The 17370-nt window shown below is 45.6% G+C and overlaps 1 protein-coding gene across 5 annotated transcripts in view; it reads right to left on the reverse strand.

Moving 5' to 3' along the window:
- DLG3 (discs large MAGUK scaffold protein 3) overlaps positions 1-17370 on the reverse strand; it is a 237297-nt gene that overhangs the window by 13747 nt on the left and 206180 nt on the right. For 4 of the 5 annotated variants that reach the window (XM_088444989.1, XM_088444986.1, XM_088444990.1 and 1 more), the window contains 8 exons: positions 16677-16853; positions 16179-16251; positions 15371-15458; positions 12591-12632; positions 12456-12506; positions 3981-4082; positions 3717-3889; positions 3508-3617 (listed from right to left, as the gene is read on the reverse strand). In XM_088444989.1, the coding sequence (XP_088301115.1) occupies positions 3508-3617; positions 3717-3889; positions 3981-4082; positions 12456-12506; positions 12591-12632; positions 15371-15458; positions 16179-16251; positions 16677-16853 (816 nt within the window). Of the gene's footprint in view, positions 1-3507; positions 3618-3716; positions 3890-3980; positions 4083-12455; positions 12507-12590; positions 12633-13353; positions 13400-15370; positions 15459-16178; positions 16252-16676; positions 16854-17370 lie in introns of all 5 variants that reach the window. The other variant, XM_088444988.1, reaches the window with a different exon arrangement.

The following is a 17370-nucleotide window of genomic DNA, read 5'->3' on the forward strand; positions in this document are numbered from 1 at the left end:
CGATGTCCGACACCTGCAGGGCCTCCATCCCCACCTAACACTAGGTCTACCTCTCGCACATTGGCAAATAAATGTAACAATAAAATGGAGTGAATTCTACTAAGACTTTTACAAGTAACTAAAGGTGGATACACTAGGACGATGGATCAGCCGTCCGGCAGGTCCGCAGTTTTTTCTGACAATGGGTAAGTGCATACGCACTTACCAATCATCGGCCCGACGTCACAACTGGGTGGGCATTTACATATGCCCGCCCAGTTGTGATGTCAAGTCACCCGTGGCCTCTGCGGCAAGTGTACGGGCGGTCAGGTTTTGTTGTGATGGGCATCAGTCTGTACCCACAAAAAAAGCGTTAGTGACCCTGGTAATCACTATAGAGGTGTATTAATAGCTGTAATAAAAAGTATTTTGTGTTCCTAAATTGAGAAAAAATGGCTGTTTTTTCACAGTAATGCAAAAGTGCATATAAAGCAAAGTCTTTGGTGAAAAAGATTTGCTGTAGTTAAATTGGGGGTACACTTACAAGGGTACTCGTATAATTTGGAGTTAATAAAGTACATTTTAAAAAACACTTGCTGCAGCCCCCCACAATCCTAAAAACACCTGTCCCATCCATAAAGCCCCCAAAATACCTGTCCCGCTACTTTTAGACACATTTTCCATCATTTTTTTGCCCCTAAAATGACATGACATTTTTAAGGGATCTTTTTTTTTTTTTTAAGTCTATTTGCTTTAATAGTCCCCACATTTATAGTCCTAAAGAGATTTTGCACTTCTTTTCTCCTGCCTTTGAGTGGAGAAACTTTTTTGCCTGTTGTGGCCTATGTTTTCGCACATCGAAAACATCCTGGAATTGAATAGGGCGATACTTCAAAAAGTGTTGAAAACCGCACATCGGCAAAAACTTTTCGCCTCTAATTGAATGCGGGCCTTAAGTGACGGATACCAGGCTGTTGGCAACTTGCTAAGCTGGAAAACAATATTGTGACCAACACCTTAGTCAGATTTCTGCTCTCACCCTCAGGAGGCTGCGAGCAGTAATCTTACCTCTATGTCTGTCTGTTATTACCCTGTTTTGTTCTATAAAGGTTTCCAATTGTAAAGCGCAACGGAATATGCTGCGCTATATAAGAAACCGTTAATAAATAAAATGAATTTAGTCGGGCTAACTGCATGGTGAATTTAATCTGTCTGGGAACTCCTTCCCGGGGCTATTCAGCATCGCGCTGAATTGATAAAGACTCCCAACTATCCTAAACATGAAGTAGCTGGATACGCTCTCTGCCATCTATTGCACAATGTACCGAGGTGTATGGATTCTGGATGCAGGTACAGGACTATTCATAACATTTTGGCAATACTCACCATTATGAGCCCAAAGATCTGTTTATATTGGGTCATAAAGTTTAGAAAAACATGTATCACCACAAGTTCAACTTTGTGACAATAGTGAAGGTAATAATGGCCATGAATTGGAAGCTTATTGTGAATGACCATGGGGCAGATGAACATATGTAAATGTATCTGCGGGAAGTCGACACGTTATGTGCTGCAAGTGGTTAACACATGCAGTTACAGCTTCCCTGCATGTATTAACCACTTAACTATTTGGAATAATAATTTGCCATTTATCAGAGATCGCCAATATTTTTTGTATTGATTAACTAGCCTAAAAATCTTTTTGAAAATATATTAAAAAGTATTTTGGAAAAATAATTACAACTAGAGGGTGTCCACCCTGGGGGCGATACGATCAGATCCTTGAATTATTATTAGCAATTCCAAACCCCGATCAACATAGATCAATATACATCCCTGTGGTGTTCTCTCCCACCCCCTTTCCTCTCCCTCCCCTCCCCTATATGCAGAACGCAGTGGAGCAAGTAACATGAAAATCAGAGGGGACCTATCAGTCCTTCTGAGCAGGAAGTAGCATAGGGGCTGATGATCATACATCAGCCCTCACTGCAGATTGGCAATTATATAGTGCAGCGCAGAGGGGAACTTTCCCTCCAAGCACATTGTGGCTGGACAGAGCGACCGCATGTAATGTCGGCGGTCTATGCGCTAGTCATTATCTGCACCGCTATATCTAGATAAGGCACATATTTTGTTTTGAAAGTTATAGTGGCACCAACCGTTCTGATGTGCAGCTATTGACGATTTCACCAGCTTAAGCTGGCTCTGGCGCACACACTGCACTGTCCATGGCTGTCGTAATGTGCAGCCAGGGATTGTGCATACAAATTTACTCTGTCAGCCATGGCGGGTGCCACTGGGAAGTCTACAACTTGAATGCAGAGAATCACTGCACGCGCCGGTCAGATGCCTAAAATGGGAGAGAGTGATTCGCTGGAGTGGTGAGTTAACTCTCTCCCTCATCAGCACTGCATTTTTAATGCATCCCATCGTTAATAGGTCCTGCAGGGCCATGCATTTAAAGATAAAAAGGCACGATTAGTACATTTCCCCCTATGTACCATGAACACCACATGTACACAGGCAGTAAGGCACACGTATCATAGAATATGGTCCATTTGGTGTTCAGCTGATGTGTCTAGAGCAGAGGTTCCCAATCACGGTCCTCAAGGCTCCCCAAGAGTTCCGATTTTAGAGATATCCATGGTTGAGCACAGTTGATTTACTTAGTACCAAAGTCAATTTGATATACCACCTGTTCTCAACCATGGATCTCTCTAAAACCTGAACTGTTGGGGAGCCTTGAGAACTGCGTTGGGGAACCTCTGGTTTGGAGACATAACTGGGCTCGGGCTGGTGGTCTGCCTGCTACGGCTTTACCTATACATAGTTTCTGTTCTCTGCATTCTACTTTATGTTGTGGAACGTAAATGACGTTGTGTAAGGTAATACTGCTAGTTTGTCCTGTTCATTTCCTAAAGGACTTTATGTCCTTTCACTGTGGGAGAGACTTACTGTTGTATTGTACTGGGGTTTGTTCTGGTGCATTCATTGTTAAATCTTTGTTAAAGGTTACAAAAACACAGTGCTCAGTTGTCACTTCATCTGTACTACTTCTTATGGCACTGTGCTTATTACAGTGCACAATCTGGTTTGCTCATTTGTCTGGGCAAAGTCATCTCACAGTAACTTATTGTACACATCCATATTAGCCTTCTTTTCATGCACATGTGGTAGGTACTTATTTATGCTGTCACTATAGCATTTTACTACTACTTCAAAATGTCACATCCTAACGAAGTTCAGAGACACCAATACCAGGTAATCTGCTCCATATTAAAGTGTTCCAAACTGACTGATTGCATCACTTTCAGTAATTCCACTTCTGGATCATGTATGATCATATTTCTAAGCATTAACAGAACTAAGTTACACCGGAGTGCAGCTAAATAAGTTATCTGGTCACGAAGGTCAAGCTCCGGGACAGAGCCCATATATGGTAAAACTAACACTGTTCATGCTTACTAAGCCACACATACTTGTCACTCTAAAGATTAGAGACAAGAAAGTAATAAAAGGGTTACTTACATGAGTGCTTCTACTGATTTTGGTTTGATAAAAATAGCGATTGGGAATAGTTGTGCTTGTTGCAATCGTTTGATTGCATTGCCAGATACATCGAGAATGCAGTGTTTTCCCTGTGAAAGACAGCAAGTTAGTGTATGCGATTACGCGAGACTTTAAACTAGTAGAAAGGTCTATGCACCATCTAGGTGAATAATCTGGTTCAAACTTACCCTTTCAGCTACAGCACGCACAGACTGAATACTAGTCCCATAGAGATTGTCATTAAACTGACCAGCCTCTATGAATTTGTTTTCCTGAATGTCTTTTTCCATCTGCTCCCGTGAAGAGACAAAATGATAGTCCTGACCGTCAAGCTCTGCCTCTCTTCGTGGTCGTGTAGTGTCTGCAGTGATAAATTGATTTGCATTAGAGAGAGGAAATGAGGTGCTGGATAAAGGTTCAGAATTATGGAAGTAAATAAAAGGACCACTTACGGGGAACACAGGACCCAAATTTGTGTGGAAATTCAGATATTAGGTCATCATTTACTCTGTCCTTCAGGGGACCCAAAATAATCACTGGTCTAGAATAATGAACTAGAACAGAAATTACACAACATTAGTAATCTTCCAAGAGCAATAAATTGACATTAGTACAGGTTGAGTCTCCCATATCCAAATTGCTTGGGACCAGGGGTATTTTTGGATATCGGAATATTCCGTATTTTGGAACAATTGCATAACAATGAAATATCCCAAATCTAAACACAGAATGCATTTGTGTGTTATATACACCTTATACACACGGCCTGCAGGTAATTCTATACAATATTTTCAATAATTTTGCGGCTCAAGTTTTTGTACATACATGAAATTAATTTATGTTTCATACACACCCTGCAGGTAATCTTATTCAATATTTTTAATAATTTTGTGGATTAAACAAAGTTTGTGTACATTGATCCATCAAAAAACAAAGGTTTTACTATCTCGGCCATGCTAAAAATATTCAGTATTTTGGAATATTCCGTATTTCTAAATATTTGGATATGGGAGACTCAACCTGTATACCATAAGCTAAAACAGTGTCTATTAAACCTAGATTAGTCTACTCTAGGTGATAATGTTGTATTCAAACAAGGAACACTTGAAATAGGACCATTTCTTGCACCGTCAAATGAAAAGGACTATAAAAGAAACATGCACCCAGATAAATAGGGATCGGTAGGCTTGTTAATTTTGCCAAATTTAAAAATATAAATGTTTTCTTTTAGTGTTACCAACGTTCCTGGTGTTGAGAAACAACTGAATTACTTGTGACAAGTCAATGATAAATAACCAATAAATATAAAGATATCTAAGAATATTTGACAACCAAATAGAATTACATGTTTCATGTATTAGTCAAATATAATTCACAAAAATGCATCTTTTCAGTTTACACTTCTGTCCCTTTCTGGTTTAAAAAAAAAAAAAAAAAAGTGCATTCTACTTCTGTAGTCTGGTGTCACCGGCTGACTAGCTAGAAAACACTATTTTATACTACTGCCTATCAATGATTAACGCATTATGAAACTCTCGCGCTAACAAGCGCCTCCAAGTAGTAGGAACTGGTGTGCAGCTGGAGTTGTTGTTAGGCTCTTCACCTAGGTCAAGGCCTGAACAAAGAGCCACAGAAATAATTCCTCCTCCTGTGAGATCAAACGGCAACACATGCACTTACAGAACCTATGCTAGGTCACAGTGCATATATGCAGAAAGTAATAGGATACAGACAGAAAACAAGAGATATGGTAAGAACTTACCTTTGTTCTCTCTGTTTCTACGAAGTCCATAGGGTCCACAGGGTGACCTTGGGGTATAGCTGGATCCTGGATCCTCGGGCACCACGGAGTTAAAGCTTTTAGCTGCTCCCAGGATGCACTTGGGTCCAACCTCCCCTATACCCCGCCCCCGAGCCACAGGCACCTCAGTTGGTAAGCAGCCCAGGCCGGAGGAGGAGACGAAACAGAGAGAAGGAAGACTGGAACATACAAGAACCATACTCACAGAAATGGGAGACTGAAAACCGGTGACTAGTCACAGAGCCCATATGAAGCCAGGTGCGTCAGGGCGGGTGCCCTGTGGACCCTATGGACTTCGTAGAAACAGAGATAACAAAGGTAAGTTCTTACCATATCTCTTGTTTTCTACTTCAGGGTCCATAGGGGTCCACAGTGTGACCTTGGGGATGTCCCAAAGCAGTCCAAATAAGGGCGGGGACGCTCCTGTGCTGATAGGAGAACCCGGCGCCCAAAGGATGCATCCTGAGAAGCAAAGGTGTCAAACGCATAGAACCTCAAAAAGGTCTGAATGGAAGACCAGGTGGCCGCCTTACAGAGCTGAACAGCAGAGGCGCCACGGCTAGCAGCCCAAGAAGGGCCCACAGACCGAGTGGAATGAGCCTTAACAGAGGCTGGAACAGGTAAACCCTCCTGCATATAAGCCTCAATAATAACAGAACGAAGCCAACGGGCTAGAGTCTGTTTGTTGGCAGGCCAACCCCTCTTGTGAAAACCAAAGAGGATAAACAAAGAATCCGACTTCCTCACAGAACTAGTCCGGTCCACATAAACCTGGAGTGCACGGACAACGTCTAAGGAAGCCTCCCCAGCCGAAAGATCAGGCGACTGAAAGGCTGGTACAACAATTTCCTGATTAATGTGGAACCTGGAAACCACCTTAGGCAGGAACTCAGGACAAGTGCGAAGCACCGCTCTGTCCTGATGAAAAATCAGAAAAGGGGGACGACAAGAAAGCGCCCCCAAATCTGAAACCCTCCTGGCAGAAGCAATTGCCAAGAGGAAAACAGTTTTAAAAAAGTTAGCCACTTGAGCTCCACTGACTCCAAGGGCTCAAAAGGCGGACACTGTAAGGCCTGAAGAACCACCGCCAAATCCCACGGGGCCACAGGTGGCACAAAGGGAGGCTGGATTCTCAAAACTCCCTGGAAAAAGGTGTGTACGTCCGGCATAGCAGCGATCCTGCGCTGGAACCACACCGACAGAGCAGACACGTGCAGCTTCAGCGAAGAAAGACGTAATTTTAAGTCCAAACCCGACTGAAGGAAAGCCAGAATACGCGAAACCCGGAACACCTGGGGATCATAGTTTCTGGCCTCGCACCACTGAAAGTAAGTGTGCCACACTCTGTGATAGATCCTCGCGGAAGCAGGCTTGCGCGCCCTCAGCATGGTGGTGATAACGGAGCTAGAAAAGCCCTGAGACCACAGGACGGCTGTCTCAAGAGCCACGCCGTCAAAGATAGTCGACCCAGATCCGGGTGAAGACAGGGCCCCTGAGACAACAGGTCCCTCCGTTGAGGTAGGAGGTACGGAGCGTCGATGGACAGGCTCCGCAGATCGGAGTACCACGGCCTTCTGGGCCACGCTGGGGCCACCAGGATCAGTGTGCCTCCGTCCTGTTTGAACTTGCGCAGGACCCGAGGCAGCAGAGATATCGGAGGGAACAAGTAAGCCAGTTGAAACAGCCATTTCACTGACAGCGCGTCTATCAGACTTGCGCCTGCGTCCCTTGTCCTTGACCCGTACACAGGCAGCTTGTGATTGTGACGGGACGCCATCAGGTCCAGCTCTGGCAGCCCCCACTTGTCCACGAGTAGTTGGAATACCTCTGGATGAAGCGACCATTCCCCGGGATGCACGTCGTAACGGCTGAGGAAGTCTGCCTCCCAATTGAGGACTCCTGGGATGAAAACTGCCGAGAGAGCTGGAAGATAGCGCTCCGCCCAAGCCAGGACGCGGGACACCTCCGACATCGCAGCTCGACTGCGAGTCCCTCCCTGGTGATTGATGTACGCCACCGTGGTGGCATTGTCTGACTGCACCTGAACAGCCCTTCCATGAAGAGCAGTGCCGGACAACTGCAGGGCTCTGTATACTGCCCGCAGTTCCCTTCCTCCGCCGACCAACGACCCTGAAGTGACAAGGAGCCTGTCACCGCCCCCCAACCCCGGAGACTGGCATCCGTCGTGAGCAGAACCCATTCCGGGATCCAAAAGGGGCGCCCCTCGAGGAGATGAGCTGTCTGCAGCCACCAGGCTAGGGACAGACGCACCTCCAAGGACACCACCAGCATCTGAGAGCGGATCCTGTGTGGCAATCCGTTCCATTCCGAAAGAATCAGCCCCTGCAGGGGCCTGGAATGGAACTGGGCAAACTCCACCATGTCGAATGCCGACACCATGGACCCCAAAAACTCTCATTGCTGAGTGCACCGACACTCTGCCACTGCTCAGACAACTGTGAATCCGCAGCTGTAAGGAGGAGACCTTCTCTGGAGTCAGAAAAATCCGTTGCTGACGAGAGTCCAGCAGGGCCCCCAAATGAACCATCCGCTGTGATGGGATGAGGGAGGACTTCTTCCAGTTGTCTACAGCCGTGCGCCTGTAGACAAGCGACCGTCAGGTGGAGATGCTGGATCAGTACCTCCGGGGAGCTTGCCAGCAAGAGGAGGTCGTCTAGATACGGTAGCAACCGTATTCCCTGGCTCCGAAGATGAGCCGCCATGACCGCCATCACCTTGGTAAATACCCTTGGTGCCGTGGAGAGACCAAAGGGTAGAGCCCTGAATTGGTAGTGGTTGTGGAGAATAGTAAACCGCAGAAACAGTTGGTGCGATGTTGCTATAGGCATATGGAGGTAGGCGTCCTGGATATCCAGGGAGACCATATAGTCCCCTGGTTCCATCGCCAGAATGATGGAACGCAAAGTTTCCATCCTGAATTTGGGAACCCTGAGAAACCTGTTCAGGGACTTCAAATTGAGGATGGGGCGATGAGAGCCATTGGGTTTCTGCACCAGAAACAGCGTAGAGTAATACCCCATCCCACGTTGAGACTGTGGTACGGGTATAATGACCCCCGCCGTCAGCAAGGCCTCTATGGCTTCCTGAACCTGCAAGGCCTTGGTTTTGTCCTGAGAAGGACTTGTGCAAAAAAACTGGCCAGGCGGCCTGTGCCGAAAAGACAGGGCGTACCCCTGGGAGACCACTTCTCGCACCCAGGCATCCGTGGTGGTATTGTGCCAGCACTGGGCGAATTGAAGAAGTCAGCCTCCCACTCTCTGGGGTCCCCCAGAGGGTAGGCCCGTCCCATCATGCAGAAGACTTATCTTCTTGCTTGGAAGAAGGGCGCCTAGCACTCCAGGCTTGCTTCTTTGGCTTTGAGGCGGTCTTGGGTGCGGACTGCCTCGGGAAGGACTGACCCTTTGCCTTGCCCTGAACCCGAAAGGACCGAAAGGCCGAGCTCCGGACCTTAGCAGGTGTAGTAGCTGAAGGGAGGAAGGCTGACTTGGATTTTGCCAGGGTATCTACTATTTTGTCCAGGTCCGGACCAAATAGTAATTCTCCATTAAAAGGTAAGGCCTCCAAGCATTTCTTTGAATCAGCGTCTGCTCTCCAAGACCGCAACCACAAGGATCTACGAGCAGACACTGCTGCCGCCGAAACCCTAGAGGTCAACAGGCTAGCATCCAACGATGCTTCTCCAATGTAGGAGGCGGCATCTCTCATCTGTCCTAACAACGCCCTCTGGACGTCCGGAGCTTCATCCGTAAACGTGTCCTCCAAGGCGTTGGCCCACCCCTCAATGGCCTTGGCCACCCAGGAGATGGCCATGGACGGCCGGGCTACTGCCCCTGAGAGAGAATAAATAGACTTTAGACAAGTCTCCACCTTCCTGTCCGTAGGATCCTTCAGCGAGGATATAGACGGCAATGGCAAAGTAGCACTCCTGATGAGGCGTGTTACATGGGAATCGACTGCAGGCGGAGTTTCCCATTTCTTACAATGCGCTTCCGGGAATGGATAATTGGACGCCAAGCGTTTCTGTGGCAGGAAACGCTTACTGGGTGTCTGCCAGGCCACCGCCATGCGATCAGTCAACTGATCAGACAAGGGGAACGCTGCAGAAGTAACCTTAGCTTTTTTAAAACTAGGATACCTTGACTTGGGAGCGGGTGACTCATCCTCAATCAGAAGAATGGCCCGCACAGTCTTAACCAGAGCCCGCACATTGATGGAAGACTTAGTGTCTACCTCCTGGACTGAGGCATCTGAGGCTGAGTCATCCTGCACCTCACCATCATCCCCTCAGAATCCGAAAGATGCGCAACCTGCGCCATGACTGAGCGTTTAGACGCCCTGGAGGGCACGTCACTGCGCAACATCGACTGAAAAGCCGAAGATGCTGCCGCCAAATCTTGGACAGTGTGGGAAAGCGCATCCACCCAGGGTGGAGGAGCTGCCACAGGAGCCTGAAACGGCACCACAGCCTGCTGTGCCACAGGGGTGGACTGAATATACATTGGCAACCCCGCATAGGGACCAACAGGCTGAGACCCCGGGGGTCTGCAATAATTGTGGGACACTCGGGGAATGGGGGATGGCAGGCTGGGGCAACGCCCTAGTAGGGGCGGCAGTCGGTACCGACAGACGGTCCGCGATGGACACCAGCACCTGGGAAAACAATCGCCCATGGTGGCTCCTGCGACATGGGAGGTTTAGACATACCAGGGAGCGCTTGGCACCGTCCGCACAGGCCGTCCTGTGACAACAGCGCCTGCAGGAGAACAATACCGGAGCCCCGGAGTGCTCAATCTCCTCCTCAGACATGACTTAGGAAGAAAACGTGCGCACTCACCAGTGTGCTGAACAACAGCCCACAATATGGTACTGTGTAGCACACAACTGTATGTGACGGACCTCACAAATACGTGATTTATATAGGTGAGGTCTGTAGAAACACCCTTCCCCCGCACACCTGTAGGGCTTGTAGGAGAAGGAAAGGGATAGGTATAGGCTGACAGTAAGTAGAAAAAAGACACAGACAGGCAGCACTAGCAAAAGTCACATACCATGCAGGAAGATATACTCACTGCACCTTTCCACTACAATCAACCTCCCAGATTCAGTGTCTGGGAGGGCTATAGTGCTGTGTACACTGTCCTTGTCGGGGGGAGAGGTACACAGGGGGACCGGTCCGCGTGCTCCCTGAAGATCTGCGCTGCCACTTGAAGAAAATGGATGCTGGAGACCTCAGAGGAGGAGTGGCCGAGTAGCTGCAGCTCAGCAACGCCAGACTACGAGCTGAAAGGCACGCTGAGCTGAGGGGAGGAGCCGCTAGACAGGGAAGGCTTCCTCCCCTGGCTAGCATATTTAACCCCCGGGTTGCCGGCATCCCGCTTGCCGCATAATTTACCCTGGTGGTCTAGTGGTCTGGCAGGGTATGCCTCCGCTGGAGGGGGGGCCCGCCGCCACCGGTCTGTCCCCTAGACCGGGGGCATGGGACTGCATTTACAAGGAACCCGCACACTGCCGCTAATCAGCGGTGCGCGGCTTACCTTAATCTCCCCGGCGTCTTCCGGCAGCAGTCCCGGGGGAAGCCAGAGTCCGGCTAGTACAGACTCTGGCTTCCTCCGCCGCAATCCCCAGTTCAGTGCTGGCGTCGCGGCGCCAGCAGGGAGAAGGAGCGGCAGCGTGGGCGTCTGTATAGACAGCCCATCGCTGTCGCTCTGGAGAAAAAAACTATAGTAGAAAAAAAAATGAAACTAAGTTAAAATAAAAAGCTTTAGGGGGCTGCAGGGTGACCCGACTCCGTCCGGGCACCATCTTAAACTGAGGTGCCTGTGGCTCGGGGGCGGGGTATAGGGGAGGTTGGACCCAAGTGCATCCTGGGAGCAGCTAAAAGCTTTAACTCCGTGGTGCCCGAGGATCCAGCTATACCCCAAGGTCACCCTGTGGACCCTGAAGTAGAAATGCCAGCTGACCAAGTGTAAAGTGATAATACAACGTGGCCCACACATGAATTACAAGTTTCGGGCAGTGATAGGCAAAAGACGTTCTATCATGCATACACCTGCAGCCCACAGCTTTCCTGCTTTATTTTCACATATGTTACAGTTTGTAATATTTAAAATGCATGCTAAGGTTAGGTGTCTATTAAAGATTTAGGGCCATATTCAATTAGAGGCAAAGTTTTCGCCTGTCCGACTTTTCGCTTCATTCGCCTGTTTCAGAGGAGAATTTATTCCGTGCTCGTCCCCGCTTTTCGTCTAATTCAATTGCAAAACAGGCGAAAACGGAAATAGGCGAATGCAGAACAGGCGAAAAGTACTGAAAGAATTGGGGAAATCAGTCTGTACCCCAGAAAAAGAATATTAAAATAGGGAATAAATATAGATGTGTACTAATAGCCCTAATAAAACTAATTTTGCGTACTTAAGTTGTGTAAATTAATTGCTATTAGCGTCTCTGTAAAAGTGGTGAAGAATGGCATAAAGCTGTATTTTTTGGTGAAAATAAGTAGTCCTGTCAAATTTGGGGTGCTTGAAAATGGCTACTAGCATATTTTTATGTCTCTAAAGTGAACTTTTAAAAAATTTGAAAAATCCACCTGCTGCATGCACCTGCAATCCCCAAAACACCTGACCCATACTTGGGGACCCCCAAGTCGTCTATTTCGCTACTTTTTAGGTTTATCCCCCCACTTTTTAAATTTTCACCCCAAAAATTACATGTCTTTTTTGGGGTGTTCTTAGGTATTTGTTACTGTTTTTTGCAGATTTGTCCTTTGGGGGGCTGTCCCAAGGGGTCTGAGTTGTTTCCCCACGTTTGCACCCCAAAATAAAGATTTAGCATTTTTCATCAGCTACTGATTGGAGAATCTTTTTTGGAGAATTGTTTCCGCTTAGGCGAAATTGTCCTGAAATTGAATTTGGCGAATTTTTATTTAGGCAAAATTTTCGCAAAAAAACAGGCGAATATGGCTTTTCGCCTCTAATTGAATTCCCCTCTTAGTTTTCATTATCTAGATTAAGTGCAATGATTAAAAATTAGAGGAGGGCCCACCCCTGATGAGTGTATGGTCACCTATATATGTTTTAGGGCACATGCCTTTATTTGTAAGACTTACTTTCTTGCCGGGTCACTGGCTCATATGAAAGGATAGTGTCTTCTTGTCCCTCTGTGGAGTAATAGTAAAAGTGCTCATTTGAGATTCACCAAATTAAGGCGCAATGGTTACACATGGGGATTAAGGTCTACTTACTGGAGCTGCTCTCACTGTCACTGGTATTCGATGTCACAGCCTCTGTAAAGTAACATACAGATGTCACCTTGGAGTACTTGGTGATGCAATGGAAATGTGACACACTGCACACACAGAGCAAAGGGGAAAGGGGTTCAGCACCCTAAGAAGTGCAAGCTCCACTAAACTGCCGTCTACCCTATTAACGGATCAGTCTCTCTGGTAGGATATTAGAAATAGGATTAATATGGGTTAAGATTCAGACGGCTTATACAGTTAAATTAAGTTCACTACTTTCATCATCATTTAAATAAAACTAACTTCCTGAAGGGTCCAATAATTTTTATTTTAACTTTAGATAATCACAGACATCACTTTTGTCATGTTACATTAACAAATAGCTGTAGGTATTTCAAACACCATTAGCTTAATTCCAGAAAACTGACTTGTCTTGGGATGTTCCTGACCAATTTTCAGAGAGTCATGCTTTTGCTGAATGCAGAAGACACAAACCTAGTTACCACAGCTGCTAACACAAGCATATAAATAAATCATTTAGACTCAACTGACTAAATATCTGGCAATTAGATAGATATTCTTACTGGAGGCTGCAATGCATCCTATGTGGGGTCAGATCTTTATGTGCATTTCACATACATAGGTGAAGAGAGACATACCACAAACTACCATCTGCCCCCCACCCAGACCTGACAAGACGTGCCCCCAAGCACATACACCCCAATAGTAAGATCAGAGACCCTCCCCCTCACATTGAGGGACTTACTTAGACTCTTTGATCCATAATAATCGTCACTTAAGCCAGGGAAGTCCTGATATTACAGATAGGAGAGAGGAGAAAGACAGACAGTGAGAGACAGCCAGGTAGAGGCAGTGTTAGGAAGAAGAGCCCAAAAGAATAGTCACCATACACAGAATAATGACAATGTCACCTCCTCCTTATGTAACAAATACACCAAGGCAGGCGAAGAATTGTCAAAAAGGAGAAAGTTGCGACTGACCACATGAATTTATCCATATTAGAAGTGACACCATGGCTCATATTAGGAGGTAACATTAGGAGGACAGAGGAAAGTGTAAGGATCAAGAATGTTGATGATACAAGTGGTTGAATAACCATAGAACACGTGTAAGAGTAAAGTCACTAAACACATTAGTACTTCAGTCACTATATATAGATTGTAAATGTGCATGTCATGGCAATTCCGCTAACTGCAGCTCTTAGTAGGTACCCTCAACCAGTGCTCAAGATCAGTAAACGTGCACTCTAGTATGTCTATGTTGCTGGCCAAAATCATTTTGTGCAGTTCATTTAAATACACACATTAACTCTCACCATAAAACGTCAATATAACTTACAAAGACACATTCTCATGCTGGCCAAGGACACTACAAAATCAGCTGCAATATCAGCCAACAGGCCCCATAGCATGGTGTCTGAAATAATCATAGGGACCACTCAGTACACAACTGCTGTAACCACCGCACATACTTTTAGTCAAATCGCAATCCTGTACCACCATGTGACAAACAGAGCTGTCACTGCACCTCTGCATCTTCCTTCATTATCATCTGACATACAGTTGTGTCCTCAAACACAGTGGCTTCAATCACTCCAAACCGTCACTCTCTGCGCTACAGGTCCCGGGTGACTCGGCCGCACAGCTTTTTGCTCACAATGTGTTTCTTATTCACACAAATTAAACTGGGAACGACAAAACTACTTTGCACTAATCAATTTGATGTGTGCGAATGAGTCTGAATCTCTATACAAATTGCTAGTGATGTAGCAGATGCGGCTTTTTCTCACACCATGTTCTGTGACTGACCTGCGACTTTGTAGGTGTATAAAACTAAATCTTGTGCAGATAAAAGTCACAGCCCAGGGTCTGTTACACAGTTTTGTTTAGATGCATCTGCAATGCGAATAAGACACAAAATGTAAAGAAAAAGACTGTACACTACACCTCTCGTAGCGTCTCAGTCATGCCGGGCATCTTGAGCTGCATGGTGTATTGACACGAGGTGTAGGAGCACACATCTGTATGTCTGTATGTGCCCGCCACTACAGCATGTGGTCTGTAACATACACCTAGCATGCTCATGTCACTGGACTATCAGTACATCAGGTTTCTATTTATCTACTTTATTCCATTACTGACCACAGTTCATACACAGCAATAATATATTTCTTCTGTTCTGTTGCAATTAGTTACATCTATCCAGAAGCAATAAAACAAATTTGCATGTTGATAACACAGAGCTAGCAAAATAGTCCTCATACATTCAGCTTAGCTACTGTGTTAACACTGGACTCCGCAGGCCGCATTTTAGGCATCCATGATAACTTGGCTGTTATTTTTATTATCGGCTGCCTGCAGGGGCTTACACTGTGTGGAGAGCCCACACATGCCCCTCAGTCTAAGAAACATTCCATTCTAATATTACTACCTAAAACAGAACACAGCAGAACTGATCTCCCTCACCATTGCAAGAGTCAATCAGATGGCTATTTGGCAGAACAGAATGCAAACTGAACACTAGTAGTATAAGTAGTGACTTCCTTGCCCTCTCCTTGGCTTGTGTCACACAGCCAAGAGTATGAGCCTTACCGGGTAGAACAGTTCCTTTCTGAAGCGCCATATGAGCTACATTCTGCTCCTTTTAATGCTATTTGAAAGAAACAGCACAGGCAGTAACACACCCCAAGCCATTCAGGTTGTGATCGTCTCTTAAACCACTACAGTGGTGTCAGATCTGACATGTCCTCTCCTATTACTTACGTGCATTGCTGGTCTCTTGAACAAGGCTCTTGTAAAACGGAAACTTGCGAGACAGTCGAAAACTCTTTTTACGCTTGGATTTGATAGACTGTGGCAGATGGGGGACGGCACAGAGAACGGGTAACGGGAATGAAAATGCCATAGTGTGTAGAGATGGAGGAGAGAATGGAAAAGAACAAAAATAAATAAAAAAAAAACCGAGACAAATAAAAACATGGGTTTACAAGGCATGCAAAAATAATTATAATGGGATAATGTGATGAACTGAGAGGCAAGGATAAACATGAAATGTCCAACAAGAGCCGCAGCAGCAGATTATGGCCTGGCCTACATCTTACCCAACCAACCTTCATTTAAGCCATGAAACAGGTATGATACAAGGCTTTGAAAAACAAAACAAAAAAAAAAAAACTTGCATTATGGAATTCTTGCTAAGTCAAACGTCACCAACATTACCCATCAATTTCTACCAGTGACAATAATAATTGTAGTGTAATTATTACTTTGTGTATGGCCTTATAGTATACTGTATTTCAATTCAGAGGACTCATCTATAAAAGGAAAAAAGTTTAGTGTTTTGGAAACCATAATCTTTTCAGGGAACTTGGCTAAAAAAAAAATTTAGCATACATTAACAGGCTAATTAGGCATATTCATATGTGAGCAATTATGTCGGAATAACTGTTTCAGATTACTTAAGCTACTCAGAGAGACAGGTTCATATTTACCAGACACTCCAGAAATTAAAACAAACTTTAAAATGATTGGTCATCCTACTGCCTTGTTAGGCTGCATCGCGTCTACTCACTCTGTTGGACTCCATGCCAGAGCGTCCATGGAATTTGACAGTTTTCAGTCGCGCCCTCTCTTTTTTCTCAACCCTGCACAAAGACAAGCAGACATTTATAGGTAGGTGCACATGAAAGTTATCCTATGAGACGGTGGCCAAGCTGCTGGAACCAAGACATAGATATTTATACCTATGATAAATAGCCTTAGTTATTAAGCCATATTTTCTCAAACGTAGGCTGAACTTAGCGCTGCTCATTTTATTTTCTCTAACCAGTGTTTGATAAAGTATGTATACAAGATGAGGATACATTCACCAGAGAGACCAATATTACTACAGCAGTTCCCTCTCTATTCGCTATGTGGTGCATGCAACCGAAATCATGAGGAGAGCAACAACGTTACAATGTGCAGACCCCATAATGAGGAGGTAAAGGGACACATCTTACAGAAAATATATAAGTGAAGGCACAAGATAGATATTGAAAGTTCTTAAAATGGATTAATGGCCACTCACCTTTTTTTGCTGGGGATAACTCCGATTTGTTCACTTTCCCCATGTGGAGTAACAAGTCTTGCCTGCCACCATTCATCATCGGAGGCATTGATAACATGCAGAATATCCCCATAAGAGAAGCTCAGTCCCTGGCTTGGTAGGCAGCTATCCCGAGACCGATCATAGTCAAACAAGGCCCTGTTAATGACGAGATCAACCATCACAATTAAATATTGCTTCTATATGAGCGAAAAATGTCAAAAAAATTGGTTTATTATGCTGTCCATGTACTGTAAAGCAGTCTGAAGCACATGCATGCAATATCTACTTTGACCTTTGCTCAATAATCATTGCATGCATTTGTGTTTACAGGCAGGTTTTACTTGGACCGCATAGGAGACCTATTTTCATTCATTATATATGGGAAAACTTAAACTGCCTGCCCTAGTCCCCAGCATGTGGTGGGGTGGGATTTGTAGGTTTCACACCCTGCCTCGATGCATTGTGTTTATCTGTTAGCTGTGGGTCCAGGCTAGCTTGAAACAATGATTTCTGGCTCTGCAGCAGGCACAGCACAGTTCACCTCTACAGCAGATGGTGCTGTGGGATCGTCAGCTTCACTTTAGTCCACAGTGTCTCCTCCAGGCACTTTTCTAATTTGTCCCATCCAACATCACAACCTGCTCTGGCTCCCCCTCTTCATTGATGTTGGGAG

The sequence above is a fragment of the Taudactylus pleione genome, unplaced genomic scaffold (assembly GCF_031769625.1).
Source record: "Taudactylus pleione unplaced genomic scaffold, aTauple2 ptg000375l, whole genome shotgun sequence".
In the NCBI taxonomy this organism is placed as follows: Eukaryota; Metazoa; Chordata; class Amphibia; order Anura; family Myobatrachidae; genus Taudactylus; species Taudactylus pleione.